The sequence below is a fragment of the Rattus norvegicus genome, chromosome 16, assembly GCF_036323735.1.
Source record: "Rattus norvegicus strain BN/NHsdMcwi chromosome 16, GRCr8, whole genome shotgun sequence".
NCBI classification, from domain to species: Eukaryota; Metazoa; Chordata; class Mammalia; order Rodentia; family Muridae; genus Rattus; species Rattus norvegicus.
In genome coordinates this window covers 1,780,717-1,795,544 of record NC_086034.1, presented here as the reverse complement: position 1 = coordinate 1,795,544, position 14,828 = coordinate 1,780,717, and the positions used below count along the sequence as shown (strand labels likewise).

The window sequence follows — 14,828 nt, the reverse complement described above, 5'->3', positions numbered from 1 at the left end:
CAAGATTCTGGGAAATAGTATATACATTTTTTTTTCCGAATGAGGAAACAGACTTAGAGAAGACTTTACTATTGTGTTGGTAGATGGTAAAAGTATTTGAGTCTGCAACTTTTTTGTTATTACTTTACTTTGACCCTCTAGAAGGAAAACGAAAATGCTCTGAAATCTAATGCACTGGTTACAAGTTCTCTGACTTCTGGTTTCTTCCTGTTCATTCTCACCCCTTATTCTCCAGGAAAACAACCCTCCTTCTAATTCCCTCAAAGTCTTGTCTTCTCAGATCTCTTGCTGTAATTTTAATTTCTCCTAATCCTATTTTTAATTATGGTTCTTAAACACTTTAACTTCCCTGTGGCCCATCACCCACCAGTGGTAGTGGAAAAGAAAGGGTATAGGGAAAGCGGACTTATTTAGAAAGGTTCTTTGGAGCAACTCCTGTCTCAGCCTCAGTCTCAGCTTGAGTCAGCAGGAGGAACTAACAGGAACACCAGGAGAAGTTCTCAGTTGTGTCTCTCTCGGGGAAGCGAAGGTCAGTGAAGACGTGAGACCCACGGCATGGCACAGCTAGCTGTACCAGCAAGCCAAGCTCTGTCTCCATCACTCTGTGGGGTCCTATTTATACCCTCCAAAGATCCCTTGCCCTCCACATGCCTTGCCTCAGCATATGCAACCAATCTGTCCGAGTTCCAGAAAGCAGCAAGACGCCGCATCACACCACCAGATGTTTTTTGGTGTGTTTCTCTCCAGGAAGTCCTGACAAATGCAGCTCAACTACGAAAGGTAAGGAAGACGTGCATGCCATTAGCAAAGAATTCTTCATCATGTGTCCTTTCACATGCTTGCTTTAACAGAACATCCTGTCTCCTGTGTCTGCTTCAGCAAAAACATTCCTTCATGAGTCTGCCTTAGCCTTTCACCTGTGTCCACTTCAGCTAAACATTCCTTCATGTGTTTGCCCCAGCAAAACACCATCCAACCACCTGCCTTTCCAAAGACCTCTTGGGTTTCCATTTCATCTAGCCCGCTGTTCAGGGTATTGTTTTGGCTTCTCTATGTACCCGGATTCCCGAATAATGGCACAGGGCTCGTTTTTATTTACAGTGCATCTGACCTCAGCTTAAGCTTGCTCCCCGACTCCCTCTTAGCTTATGTTAACATGTATATATCGATCTAACTTCTGCCACATGGTTAGTTACCTCTCCTCGGTTTCATACGTCTGACTTCCTCCCCGTAGGGGTGGCACATCTTCCTGAGCCCGAGTCTTTCCCAGAGTTCCTCTCTCTTTGCCAGCTATCCTTCCTTCCTAGTCTCTCCTCTCCTGCTGTAGGCCATTCAGCTTTTTATTGGCAGGTGATGCTTTTACATAGTGCACAAGAGATTATCCATACAGTCTCACTAGTACCACATTAACTGACTTACTCCAACAGTTTTGGTTGTAGTTTTCTTTTTGTGCTACTAGGGTGCATCTAATGCCGTGTGAATGCTAGGTCACCATGCTGCTCCTGGGCTCTATCCCAGCCCCTATCATGTCTGAGGACCCGGCTTACATGGTTCTTCTGTGCTTTTGATACTTTTGATTTCTTCCAAATACTGCAAGGATCTTATTGTGTCTTCATCTAAACTGTAAGAAACTTTAGGGATTCATCTTCCTTTTCCTTTTTCTTCACTGTTGAAATGCCAGGTCATTTCACTGGTTCTCTCTCCCAGTGGGTAGTCAGCTGAATGTTTGTTGAATGAATAAAAAACGTGCTTAAGTAACTTTAAAATTCATGCACACAACTCATTACAGATAGGCATGCTCTGCCACACCTGGCTTGCTTTATTATTTTAAGGCTAAAAGTTATCAGAAGCAAAACATTTTCATCTTCTAATAATAAAACTTTCCAGCATATCCTTATTCTCTGGGTCAAAATGCCTGGGATACAGTAATAATTCAATATATTTGTTGAAATGTTGAAAAACTGTAAAAAAAAAAGTGTGAAAGTTCTGGTCTTGGACATTCATATTACCACAAATTTAAGCTTCAAGCATGTGGCCCACGTGAACGTGGCTCTCTCTCTCTCGCGCGCACGCGCGCGCACACACACACACACACACACACGCGCACACACTCTAGCATGACTTTATACTACGTTACTTATTGTGTCCAATACCCCTACTTTATCCTCTAATAAGTGTGTTATTTTCATTCATGTATTAAATATTTACTTAGCCACTGTGCCAGGCACACGAATGTATTGCTTTATACAGCCTCATTTTGCTACTTATCCCTCTTCCTGGCAATTTAATAAACCATTCAGCAAATTTGGTATTTATTATAGTCCTCCAACCATCCTTCATTCAGCTTTTGTTGCCTCTCCTAGGAGGATGTCCCTGTCTCCCTTTAGAAGAGTTCCGAATATATCAGAGTTGTTACCTTATTTTGTTCCTTCAGTCTCAAACCCACTACACTGGTTATGTAACCAGAGGGCAGAGACTAAGGCTGTGCTCATCCTTGTCTCCTGGACACAGCATAGTGTCACAGAAGCAGTGAAATGAATGCTCTGTTAAACAATGTGGTCTGACACCACCGAAAGCCTCTTTACAAAGGGGTTGTATATTGTTGTTTAGTTATAGAAGAGAAAAAGGGTCCTAAAGAAGTTTAAAGACATGTCCAACGTTTCATAGAGAAGTCTGTGGTCATAGGAATCTCAAGAATGAAGGCGACACTGATTTGACAAGATTAAGATTCTCTGCAGTCTTTCCCTAAGGATTTCATTCAGCTCTGGCCACCGTTTTTTCCTTCTTCGGAACAATGACTCCTTACATACTGGTCTTTCTCCTCTCGGTTCCCAGGCTTAACACATACTTCAAGATTCTTAGTTGGGTAATTCCCCGTATTTTCCTATTAGAAACTTTTGACCTTGACCCCTCTTTGGAAATGTGTTTTAAAACTTTCAAGTAGGTTGTGGTAGTACATGCCTTTAATCCCAGCATTCTGGAGGCAGTAGCAGGTAGATTTCTGAGTTCTAGGCCAGCTACTTAAAGAGCTCCTGGACAGCAGGAGAAACCCTGTCTCTAACTCCACAGTCACCCCCCCCCCCCCTAACATTCTGTTCTCACTAATCCAGGTAAGAATCCACGAAGGAGTTCTGAGAAACATCCTTGCATCAGAGAAAAGGACAGGAATTTGGGATGGAATTCATAAAGCACGGAGAATTTAGCAGAGGGAGGTCATCAAATCAGGCGTCATCAAATCTAGGGACTTGTGGAATTTGGTCATAGGAAGTGCAGGGGTGAGTGACTCAGTTGCCCACAGCTACGGGGGCTGCTAATGAGTCTTTGACTGGAACTAGCCTCTTTACGTGTTAGTATTTTCAGTGAGAGCTACAGAAAATACATTTAGTACACGTTGGTACTTTCTTACTCATAAGTTGCCACTGTATGTTTTCCAAACATTCAACCTCTCAAAGTTTCTCTTGCCCTTAACGAAAATGGTCATTAAGGTTGTTCGGAGCTTTGAAGCTTCTGGCCCTTAACAAAGATGGCGCCGGGGGTCATGTTAAAAATAAGCTTGCCCTCTTCTCTGCCAGTGACAAACATGGCTTCCACGGCGTCGGTCACATGACATCCCAGACTACGGCACGGGAGACGGCGGAGGAGGGCCCTTGAAAAGGGTGCGCGTTCCCGTAGCGGTGGACCCGGTAGGTTTCAGTCAGAGTCACTATGGCGGCCAACGCTGGCAAGGTAAGCTGAGGCGGCGGCGGAGGTGGCGGTGGCGGCGAGGGAGGCAGGACCCGACGTTCCGTCCTGGCTCCGGAATCCCGTAGCCTGACCCAGGAGAGGTCGCCCGAGGTCGGAGCAAGCAGCCGGGGACTGGCGGGGGCTGGCTGAAGGGGGCGAGGGCTGAGGCGAGCGGGCGCCGGTTCCTGACTGCCGTTTGTTTTGGTGTTTCCCCCACTAGGTCGGAAAGTTTCCTGCCTCGTCCGCCACCGCCTGAGCTTGCCGCACTGGCTGCGAGTGGAGGAGGCTGCGGCGGACCCAGCCCCGGCCTCCAGGCCTCTCCCTCCACCTCCCGGCCAGCCTCCCTCCCCCACACCGTCGTCCTCCGGGAGCTGCCAGTCCCTGAGATGCGACCCTCGCGAGGACGCTCCTGAGGGGAGGTGGCCCATGTGCTGAGCAGCAGAGCCCAGAGCTCAAGGAACCAACTTCCCGCCGGCCCGGGCGCCCAAGCCTCCCTGGGGTAGCTCCTCGCTCTGTCCGCACCGGCCTGCAGAGCCGGGTCCCCGCCCTGGTCCGGGGACACCCGCCAGGTGCTCGGGACTCGCGATCCAGGGACCGCCCGTATCCCGGCCGCCCTCCCACGCCTCCAGCCCGGGATCGCAGCCTCGGCTCACGCTGGGCCGGGGACCCCTGCCACTCCCGGGCGGCCTCGGCGCAGCAGGGCAATGCAGCCCGGCCCGGTGGCCCTCTAGCCCTCCTCGTCGTCTGTCCCCGCACCTCTTCTCATCCCCGAGGCCCCTGAGGACCGGCGGTGGCTGCCCGGAGGTCCTTCACTCCTCTTCCTCGGGCCCCGGAGGACCTTCCTGGCTGAGCCGAGTCAACCCTCTTCATGCTGCAGTGCCGCACCGTTTCCGCTACCGAAGGGGAGAAGTGGCCGGGATCTCAAACAAAACACAAGAATTTGTGTGTGACTCATCTGCTCGGATACCTCCCGTCCCCAAACTGTCTTCCAGGAGTTTCCTTGGCCGAAGCTGCCCAATGTTTGAGCTTTTTCTTCCTAGGGAAGATGGACTGAAAGCTGCTAGTTGGGGACTTTTTTTGGTCAAGGAGCCTCTGTATTTTAAAGGAGGTGATGGGGCTTGCTCTGGCTTGTCTTCCTGCCCAATTGAAGAGTTGTTGATGTTCACTGGTTATGCTTAGACAATGCACAGTTTGTTTTAATTTAAAAATTTTGGGGGGATAGGGGTGTAGGCTTGTGAAGAGCATTCCGAACCTGGAGGAGCTCCTCGTTATCCCTGGTCCAGACACCCCCCCAGCCTGTCCTCGATGCCGTCAGCCTTGGCCATCTTCACTTGCCGCCCGAACTCACACCCGTTTCAGGAGCGACATGTCTACCTGGACGAGCCCATCAAGATCGGCCGCTCAGTGGCACGCTGTCGACCAGCGCAGAATAATGCCACCTTTGACTGCAAAGTGCTGTCAAGGAACCATGCTCTCGTCTGGTTTGATCACAAGACGAGCAAGGTAATGTCAGTACAGTGTTTGACAGTCTTTACTTTTCTTTCCTTTTGCCCTCTCTGAGAGGTTTAATGTAAACTCGATCTTAGGGTTTGTTCCCAGAGGACACTTTTCTGCGAAGTCTTGGAATCAGCTTTTTGTGTATCCGAATTCTAGTAGAAATTGAATCGAAGTGGTTGAATGAAAAACAGAGAAGGTATTGTTACTAAATGTTTCAGTAGGGCGATGGCTTCTTGATAACTTGGTCATTCCCAGTGAAATCCCAAACCTTAATTCGTTTAGGAAAGGTAGATAGTGAAACGTGACCTCTTACTTTCAGCCCTTTTAGAAAGGGGAGCCTGCAGTTCAGTGCTTGATTAAGCAAGCACCAGTTCCCAAAGCAATGCAGGAATCTGTGGCCTCTGTTACAGTGAGGCTCAAGTGTCTGTGCTGAAATGTAGTTAACACATAGCTTGTAGTTGAATTCAATTCAGGGTCTGTCTGGTAGGATAACTGGAGTGTAAACTTAATGTTTTTGTAAGGGTTGACACTTACTTGCCTCGATGAAATGATTTGTAATATTAAAGGCAATTTAGTTAAGCTAGAGTAATTTTAACTACATCTTCGGAATTCTGTTTACAAGTTGGATGAACAGAAATCTATGCTCATAAGAGTCACTTTTTAATTTCTTTGGTAAATAATGCGTAGTTATCTGATGATATGCAGAAATTAGTATTGATTAGTTTATTCTTAGATTATATCCAATATTGTCAGTTATCATTTTTTTTTTTTTTTAAAGACAGGGACTAGCTGGCCTGGAGCTTATTCTATTGATCAGGCTGACCTCAAACTCAGAGGTTTACCTGCCTCTGCCTCTCAGGTGCTAGAATTAAAGGTCACCATGCTTGGCCTTACTTTTAATCCAATTTAGCTTGTTTATCTTGGCACTGTACTTTGCTAGTTACTTATATATATATATTTTTAAAAAGGATCCTTTTAGTTTTTCAAGAATGTGTATATATGGAGAATATTTTAAAGAACTGATCTTTGAGCCTAAACCTAAGGTTTTGGTTGAACTACTGAATTAATTCCAACTCAAACTAAGTTACATAAGACTAATAGGACCGTCTCCAGTTTTGTCTTCTGACTTTTTGCCCCCTCTTTCTGACTGACATGATTAATTTTTTTTTTTTAAGAGAAGAATTTGTGCTCAAGAGTGGTGTTTTGAAATGAAAGAAACTTGAGCCTCTAGAGGAAGAAAGTAATACTAGTACAGCTACTGAATTAAGGAATTACTAAATAAACTTTTTTTTTGGTTCTTTTTTTTCGGAGCTGGGGACCGAACCCAGGGCCTTGCACTTCCTAGTCAAGTGCTCTACCACTGAGCTAAATCCCCAACCCCCATTTTTTTTTTTAAAAAAGGAAGGAAAGATCCCCAAGTGCTATGTGCTTGCATAATGCCTATAACCTATTCTGTGTGTAGGATGAGAGCTGAAAAGTGTGTTAACTTTTTCCTGAGTTACAGCAGATGCTCTTTAACCCATAAAACAGACACTTTTCTCCCCACTGAAAGCTAGCATTTGGATGATTCATAGATGACCTGTGATTCTTTGTAAATGAGTATGGAGTTCTTTATTGAATTCCAACATTAGTTGACTACTAGTGTCTTAATACAATCAACCTTTACATTTTTTACCTTTTTATGTCCTTGAGAAACAGGTCCAGCCTAATCAGATGACCTATTTGCTTACAGGACACGCTTGGCCAGCTGCAGTTCTTGTCTGAAAAATAGTGCCTGTGCAGTGGCACACGCCTGTAATCCTAGGTCTTGGAAGACAGGAAGACTGCTTCATGCTTGAGGCTAGCCCAGGCTGCTTAATGAGTCACTCAGGTATACAGTGAAGCCCTGTCTCAGATGCTCAGGATAAAGAGAGGGACTAGAGAGTTCTTTGAATGGTAGACATGGTTTATTTCTCCCTTTCACTTTTTTTCCTTTTGTGTCATTGGCTAAACTAGCACTGAGGGCTTGACAGTATATTTTGTGTAATTATTATTATATCACCTAATTTAGTTTAAACAATCTCAATCTGTTAGGTCTTCCTTTTATGATCAAATTATTTTAAGAATTAATTTTAAAAGTATTGGCTTAGACAGACAGGTTTTTTATTGAGCATGTATTCTGTGCCAGACCCTGGGAGATAGCAAAGAAAACCAAACCAGTTTGTCCAATATTATTTATTGCTTGTGCATGAAATTTCAAGGGCTCTCCTGTGTCAGGCTCACCTTCCCCCTCCAATATATATTCCTGGAAATTTATGACAAATAAAAACGTGAGAATCTACTCAAAGGTATCATTTCAGGAAAGATTGTTTTTAAGCACTATCAAGCCTGAGTTTTCTTATCTGTGGATAGTATTGCCTTCTTAAAGTTGTGGGTTTTTGTGTGTGTGTGTGTGTGTGAGTGTGTGTGTGTGATGGGAAAGAAACTTTGGGCTATGTGCACTAAACACCTGTTGTACCACTGAGCCATGCCCACTGCCCACCCCCTTTGCTATTTTGGGGATTCAGATTATTGTGCAAATCATGTAGGACTTTGTGCTTGCCATTTATTAAAGTCTCAGAATTTAGTAGCACGGGTGTTTGTGGGGTGCATGGGCTCAAATCAGTGCGCTTTGAGTTGTTATTGCGCTGTGGAGTCATACAGGAGCTCATGTGTGGGGTTCACCTCAGACTCCGTACATGCCCAAAGCATGGGAATTCAGGCTTTCGACCAGTTTTATTTTAAGTGTTGAGGATTGAACCCAGGACTTTGTACAAGCTAAGAAAGCACTCTACTGACTGAGCCACATCCCAAGTCCAGAAATTGTTTAGTACAACGCAGCTGTAGAAGTAACTTTAAAAATAGAAGGCAGTGAAGTTGGTAACTGTTCCAGTGGGCATCTTGCCTTGGAGGTGGGAATTGGAGTAGTGTGTCCTTTGTTTGACTTTGTTGACGACCTCGTTTGTACTTGCCATTATGGAGGGCCTAGTAAAAGCTGGAAGAAGTAATAAGCACTTGAAGCATGTGTTGAAAGTTTGAGACATGGTCTCTTCCTCTGTGTCCATGACTCCTTGAGGCAGGACTCTTTCTTTAGCCCTTTCATTGTTAGAATCACAAGCCTTGGCCACTAGTTACTTGGAACTTTGATTGTTCAGCTCATAGATGTGCAGTTTAGAAACTGGCCAAATGCAGGTAGGGGAAATGTAGACAGTACTTTTGGGAATATGCTGTTGGAGTTTATCTAGCAAAAGGAAGACAACAGTCATGGATGGGCTTCACTGTGGGTATTACCAGGGATGCAGAGGTGAGGCTTTTTAATGTTGAATTCATGCACAATGAATGTTTCCCCCCTCTACAGTGTGGTGTTGATTGGTTTTATAGTCCATCCCAGAGGTGTTAACAACCATCTTGTCTGCTTTTGTGTTCCATCATATACACTCTTCAGTGTTTATAGCCCATAATGGTACTTCAGTTGACTGAGCAAGTAAATCTGTCTCTCTGGTAGGTGCACAGAAGGAAGGGACTATGAGTGGACATATTTGGATGGCCTTATTTGTTAGTGAGTTCTGGAGAGTTTTGGGTAGAGATCACAAAACAGTCCAAATTGCCATTTAAGAGAAGTAATGCAATCTTGTGTACAGTCGGGACCTAGAGCAAAGAGTACAGCTCAACCTGTGCATTATGTCCAGTGTTCTCCTAAATGGGTTGCATCAGTGGTTCTCAACCTGTGGGTCCCAACCCCTTTGGATCACACAGCAGATATCCTCACATCAGTTGTTTACGTTACGATTCATAACACTTAGGAAGTAGCAACAAAATAATTTTATGGATGGGGGTCACCACAACATGAGGAACTGTATTAAAAGGTTGTAGCATTAGGAAGGTTGAGAAACCAGTTCTTTACATGTTAACATAATCATCAACTCTTATTTTTCCCTCATGAGTATGAAGAAATTCAGGGATAGGGAGATTAGGTTAGGTTAACTTCCCTGAGTTCATATTGCTAATGAAGGATAGGGCCATGATTTCAGCACGGCTATTTTGGTTCTTGACTTGACTTGATATCTACAGGGCCAACCTCATAAACACTGCCATCACAAGACTGTGACATTTTAAACAGGATGTGATTTTGTTAAGTGCAAACACCAGGTTGACAGCAGAAATGAAAATGATTAAATGTCCAAAAGCAAAACAAACAGACTGGTGGATTAGATTAAATGGTCCGGTAGGATTTTTATAACAAGTGAAGATTTTAGGAAAAGCTTCACAGATAATGTAGCTCCTGGATGAACTACAAATGCAGCCTGCCTAAAGGGCTTAGAAAAAGGCAGAGTGTGGGGAAGAGTGAGTCAAGGAAAGGGGTGCTGGGTGGGAGCGACTGCTCAAGAAAAGGCATAGAAACAGGAGGTACGTTCCAGTGTCATCACAAGGAAGCCATTGCTAAGGAAGAAAGCCAGATTGTTTCTTTCCTTGACATGTCTAAACGTGACTGCTAGGATCCTGGACTCAGCCCTTGAGAGGATGGCAGATTATTTGTTCATTGCTTTTTATTTTGTTTGTATGTTTGTTTTAGCAGATTTCTAAGTTTGTGGGTTTTTTTTTTTTTTTTTTTTTTTTTTTTTTTTTTTGTTAACAGAAGCAAAAAGTTCTTTGAGAAATGCTGGTTTTTGTGAGAAAGTTGTTTTTCTAATGTAAGGTACATTGATTTAAATATGTATAGGAAGTCAGATTGTATTACCAAACTACATTTGTATTTCCACTCATGTTACTTTTTACAATATCAGAGAATTAATGAAATATTTAATATATTGGGTTTTCAAAAACACAGCTTAGGCAGAGGGGAGCTGGCCCTGTCTCTCTCTTGGGCAAAGCGGAATAGCTGACCCTGGTGTTGTGGGTGCAGGGAAGCTGGTAGGCTGCCTAACTCAGCTACCATCCGACCCAGATCCCAGGCTTTGGTTGGCCACCCCAACATCTACCCCATTTATAATCTGTTGAAATGTGTGAAGGGGCTGGTCCGGCAGAACCAAAGCTCCATGACACAGGGCAACAACAGGATATCAGAGAGGAGTCCCAGCGATGATCCAGTATTGAGAGTGTACAGAAGCCACTTGATTGGCCTCAAACCAGACCAATGACTCACTGCAGTGAACATTTGCAAGTAAAAGAAGTATGGACAGAGGGGTACACTGTGGGACGTGCCATGACACACCACAGCAACCACAGTGAGAGAGAGATTTTTGTTTTCTTTTGTGGGGAGGTGCAGAGGTGGACATGGATATGGAGGGACAGGGAGATGAGTGGGATTGGGGTGCATGATGTGGAATTCACAAAGAATCAGTAAAAAGTTAAAAAACATGGTTTAGGGCCTGGAGAGATGATCGCTCAGCGATTTTAAGAGTTCTCACTGCTCCTCTTCCAAAGGCCCTCGGTGTGAATCTCAGCATCCACATAGTGGCTTACAACTATCTTCAACACCAGACCTAGGGGATCCAACACTCTCTTCTGGTCTTTGTAGTCACTGCACGCACACAGAAAACACAATACTTGAGGGCAAAGCACCTGAAAATAATAGTTTATATATTCTTTTTTTAAAAAAGATTTACTTATTATATATGAGGACACTGTCGCTGTCTTCAGACACCAGAAGAGGGCATCATTTCCCATTGCAGACGGTTGCGAGCCACCATGTGGTTGCTGGGAATTGAACTCAGGACCTCTGGAAGAGCAGTCAGTGCTCTTAACCACTGAGCCATCTCTCCAGCCCAGGTTATAGATTTTTAATCATCCACTCCTGTTTTGTTATTTACTCCTTAAATACATTAATTTCTCTTTTTTGAGGCAGGGTCTTACTAAAAAACAGTAAGCTGCTATGGCTGCTATGCCATGGGACTCACTTTATAGATCAGCCTGGTCTTGAACTCACAGATTTAGATTCCCCTATCTCAGCCTCGTGAATGTGGAGAATAAAGGAGTATTCTACCATGCCTGGCATTAAATTCACTCTTTCCCTTCTTGGGCTTTTGTTTGGTTTTCTTAAATGGTATTTGTGTTAGTCTAAGATCTGTTCTGAATAAGTACAATATTCACCATTTAGGGTTTAAGTAGAAGGATTGTGAGATTGGTTCTTTTTTGGGGAAATGGAGGCTTTGGAGACAAGGTCTGCTTATATATACAGCTCAGGGTAGCCGGAACTTGCTGTGTAGCCCAGTCTGGCCTTATTCTCTCTCCAGTCTTAATCTCTGTAGTCTGGTGCTTAGACTGTAAGTGTGTACTGCTTGGTTTGCCTTGAGGTCAGTTCTTGGTTACTTTATATTTGAATCAAAAATAATTTGGCTGGCTGGGATATAGCTCCATGCCCAGCATGCAGAGACCGAGTGGTTCCATTTCCAGAATTTCCAAAGGAGAAAAGGGTGTGTGTTTGGGTGTGGGAAGGATGACTGACATTCTAAGACTTTCTGGGATTCAGGCTTCTCCCTGGGTGTTACAGGCAGACAAATATTCTATACTCTTGCTCAAAAAATCTTGATTGTTGTTCCATTAATTATTTTTAGTATTAAAATTTGTCTTTCACCCCCACCTCCCATTTCTGTTCTCCCTTCATCTCAAACTTGCTACACTAGGGCCTATGACAGTGCTCACTGTTCCTTTTTAAAACAAGTGCCTTTCTGCTTTTTTTGTCTCCCAGAATGACCTTTCCCCTTTTCCCCGAGGCTTAGTTCCGGGGGAAACTTTCCCGACTCTGAAGAATGGATGGCTTCTTTCTCTTTACTCCTATAGAACTTTGTCTATAACTTCATTATGGGACACAGATAACAAAATAAGTGTGATGCAAATGCCCTGTGGCCCTGCCAGATGTGAGCTCTTGAGAACAAAGAACAGGCACTACATAAATGTTTGAATGGCTGCAATGTAAACAATCCAGCAGTCTGTACTTCTACAAACCCTTGGTGGGTTGAATGGCAAAGGGTCATTCAAGTTAGTTTTCAGTGTGAAGTTATGCACTTAATTACCAATGTGCACTCGTTGTACATACCACTACTTACTGAGAACTTGCAATGTGCATGGTATTTTGCTAAGTATTTTGGGCTTTTATATAAACTTGTCTTTGGTGCTATTAGTTTTGAACTAATATTTATAGCCACTCAGGCAAAATAATACTTTCTTGGGGGAGTGCACTTTTAAATATAATATAATCTCTGTAACATGTTTAGGAAGCAAGCAGAGTTGCTAATGCTTGCTTGTTTCCCTCCCTCCCTCTCTCTCTCTGTCTCTCTCTCTTTCTTCCTTTCTTTCTCTCTCTCTCTTTCTTTCTTTCTAACCTGTGGAATAAAAAAGCCAAAGTACTAGGCATTTATTCTGAACCTCTTATGGACTTAACAGTTGTAATAAAATGTATCTTTTGCTGCTTTTTTTTTTTAAACTTCATTTTGATTTTATTTAGATAGGGTCTCACTATGTAACTCTGGATGTCCTGGTGCTTTGTAGATCAGGCTGACTTTGAACTCACATTGGTTCCCCTGGCCCCCAGGTGCTAGGACTAAAAGTGTGCATTACCACACCTGGCTAAGTCTTTTGCTATTAAAAGGTAATTAAGCGGGGCTGGGGATTTAGCTCAGTGGTAGAGCGCTTACCTAGGAAGTGCAAGGCCCTGGGTTCGGTCCCCAGCTCCGAAAAAAAGAACCAAAAAAAAAAAAAAAAGGTAATTAAGCTTCTTGTTTTGTAGCATATAACTAAAAGTTTGTCACATTACAGATTTTCAACAACTGAAGAAATCCAATGATCATTTCTCTTAGTTGGCTGATGTTTTTCGAAACTTACCTCTTCTATTTCAAACTTTTTTTTCTTAGATACTATTTAGCTGCATTTTGCAGATAAATAACGCAGTCTTCTTTTTCTGTTTTTGTTTTTGAGGCAGGGTTTCTTTGGAACTCACTCTGTAGACCAGGCTGGCCTTGAATTCATAGAGATCCTCTGCCTCCCAAGTGCTGCGATTAAAGCTGTCCACCACCACTGCCCATCCTGGAAAGACTTTTTAATGTAGTACTGAAGATGGAGAGGTCTCCTAAGGCCATTCTCAGGAGGTTCTGTACCACTGATCTACCTAGTAACATTTTTTTAAAATGTATTTTTATTTTGTTGTTAGCATACAGAACAATGGACTTCAAAATGACGTTTTTCACATATGTATATAATTATATTTTGCTCATATCCATACCCTCTACTGCCTACCCCCACGGGTCTCCTCTCATTTTCGGCATACAGTTTTTATGCTTGAAGAGAGGGTGTGGTGTATGCCTGTAATCCCAGTGCTGTAGACACTTGCGACAAGAAGATTACAAGTTAAGGCAAGCCTGGGCTATGTGGCTAGGTGTTTAGAGGATGAGCACAGGGCCTTGGTACAATCTCCAGAACATGCTCACTCTTGGAGAGGGGAGGGAGAAGGAAGAGGGGAGAGGCAGACAGACGTATGCACGTGCATGCCAACACATGAAAGTTAAAAAAGTAAGTTCTATGGTAGCACTTGGAAATGTGAGGCTTTGGTGGTTAGTATTGTATTCTTTGTCTAATCTATACTTTGTGGTAGATTTTAAGTTTAAACATTAATAAACTTTGTACATTAGATTTCATGCTTATAGTTTTATTTGCATGTTTAACTACTTGTTTGCCCTGATCCAGCTGGACAAGAGTTTTCAATATGGAGGCTCAAGTCTTTCTGTATTTTTAGTTATCCAAATAGTAGGAATATGCTCTCCTAAAAGCTGAAGCAGTATGGAAGCATATAGATTAAAAGAAACACATCCTTCATACCTTCTACCTTCCAAGTAGCTGTTGTACTTAGAAGTAGTTTGGCATACAGTTTTTTATTGCATTTGTCCACTTAGATGGATAGATCAGTAAACTAGTTTTCTTTCTTTCTTAATGAGTGTGAGTGTGTGTGTGTGTGTGTGTGTGTGTGTGTGTGTGTGTAGGCTGGAGAACCTTGGTTGTTATCCTCAGGAATATTATCTGCCTCCCTTGAGTCAGGATCTGTCATTGGCCTACAGCTCACCAATTAGGTTTGACTGGGTGACCTGTTAGCTCCGTGGGGCCTCTGTTAGCTCCGTGGGGCCTCTGTTAGCTCCGTGGGGCCTCTGTTAGCTCCATGGGGCCTCTGTTAGCTCCGTGGGGCCTCTGTCTTTTAGTTATAGTACTGAATCATGCTACTGTGCCCGTTAGTTTTTGAGACCACGTGCTATAATGTCCAGGCTGGTCTCAGACTTGCAGGCTTGTTTCCCCTCCCAAGTTTATAGGCTTGAGCCAGCAGTCCCAGCTTTGAATTCCAATATAGTTTGAATTTTCTTCCTCTTTCCTTAGTGTGAATGTCTCAATCGTGATTGAACTTTTGTTTTAGTAAGTTTAGTAAACTGAGAAACTGTTTCTACCTTTGGAATATTTGTTATCAAGACCAATTCTGATACTATTGAGAAGTTGCAGTGCTAGAGCTTTAATGTGGGAGTTCAGAGATGGTCGTTAAAGACTTAGTTTAAAAGCCTAATCTGAACCTGGAAAGTGTATACACATTCTCCTAACGCAGGATTTTGTGATGA

The 14,828-nt window shown here is 43.5% G+C and overlaps 1 protein-coding gene across 27 annotated transcripts in view; it reads left to right on the top strand.

The window, feature by feature from the left end:
* Positions 1-3,642: 3,642 nt before the first annotated feature.
* Slmap (sarcolemma associated protein) overlaps positions 3,643-14,828 on the top strand; it is a 117,939-nt gene continuing 106,753 nt past the window's right edge. For 26 of the 27 annotated variants that reach the window (XM_063275127.1, XM_039094254.2, XM_039094258.2 and 23 more), the window contains exon 1: positions 5,029-5,226. In XM_063275127.1, the coding sequence (XP_063131197.1) occupies positions 5,029-5,226 (198 nt within the window). Of the gene's footprint in view, positions 3,727-3,943; positions 5,227-14,828 lie in introns of those variants that run through there. The other variant, NM_001106060.1, reaches the window with a different exon arrangement.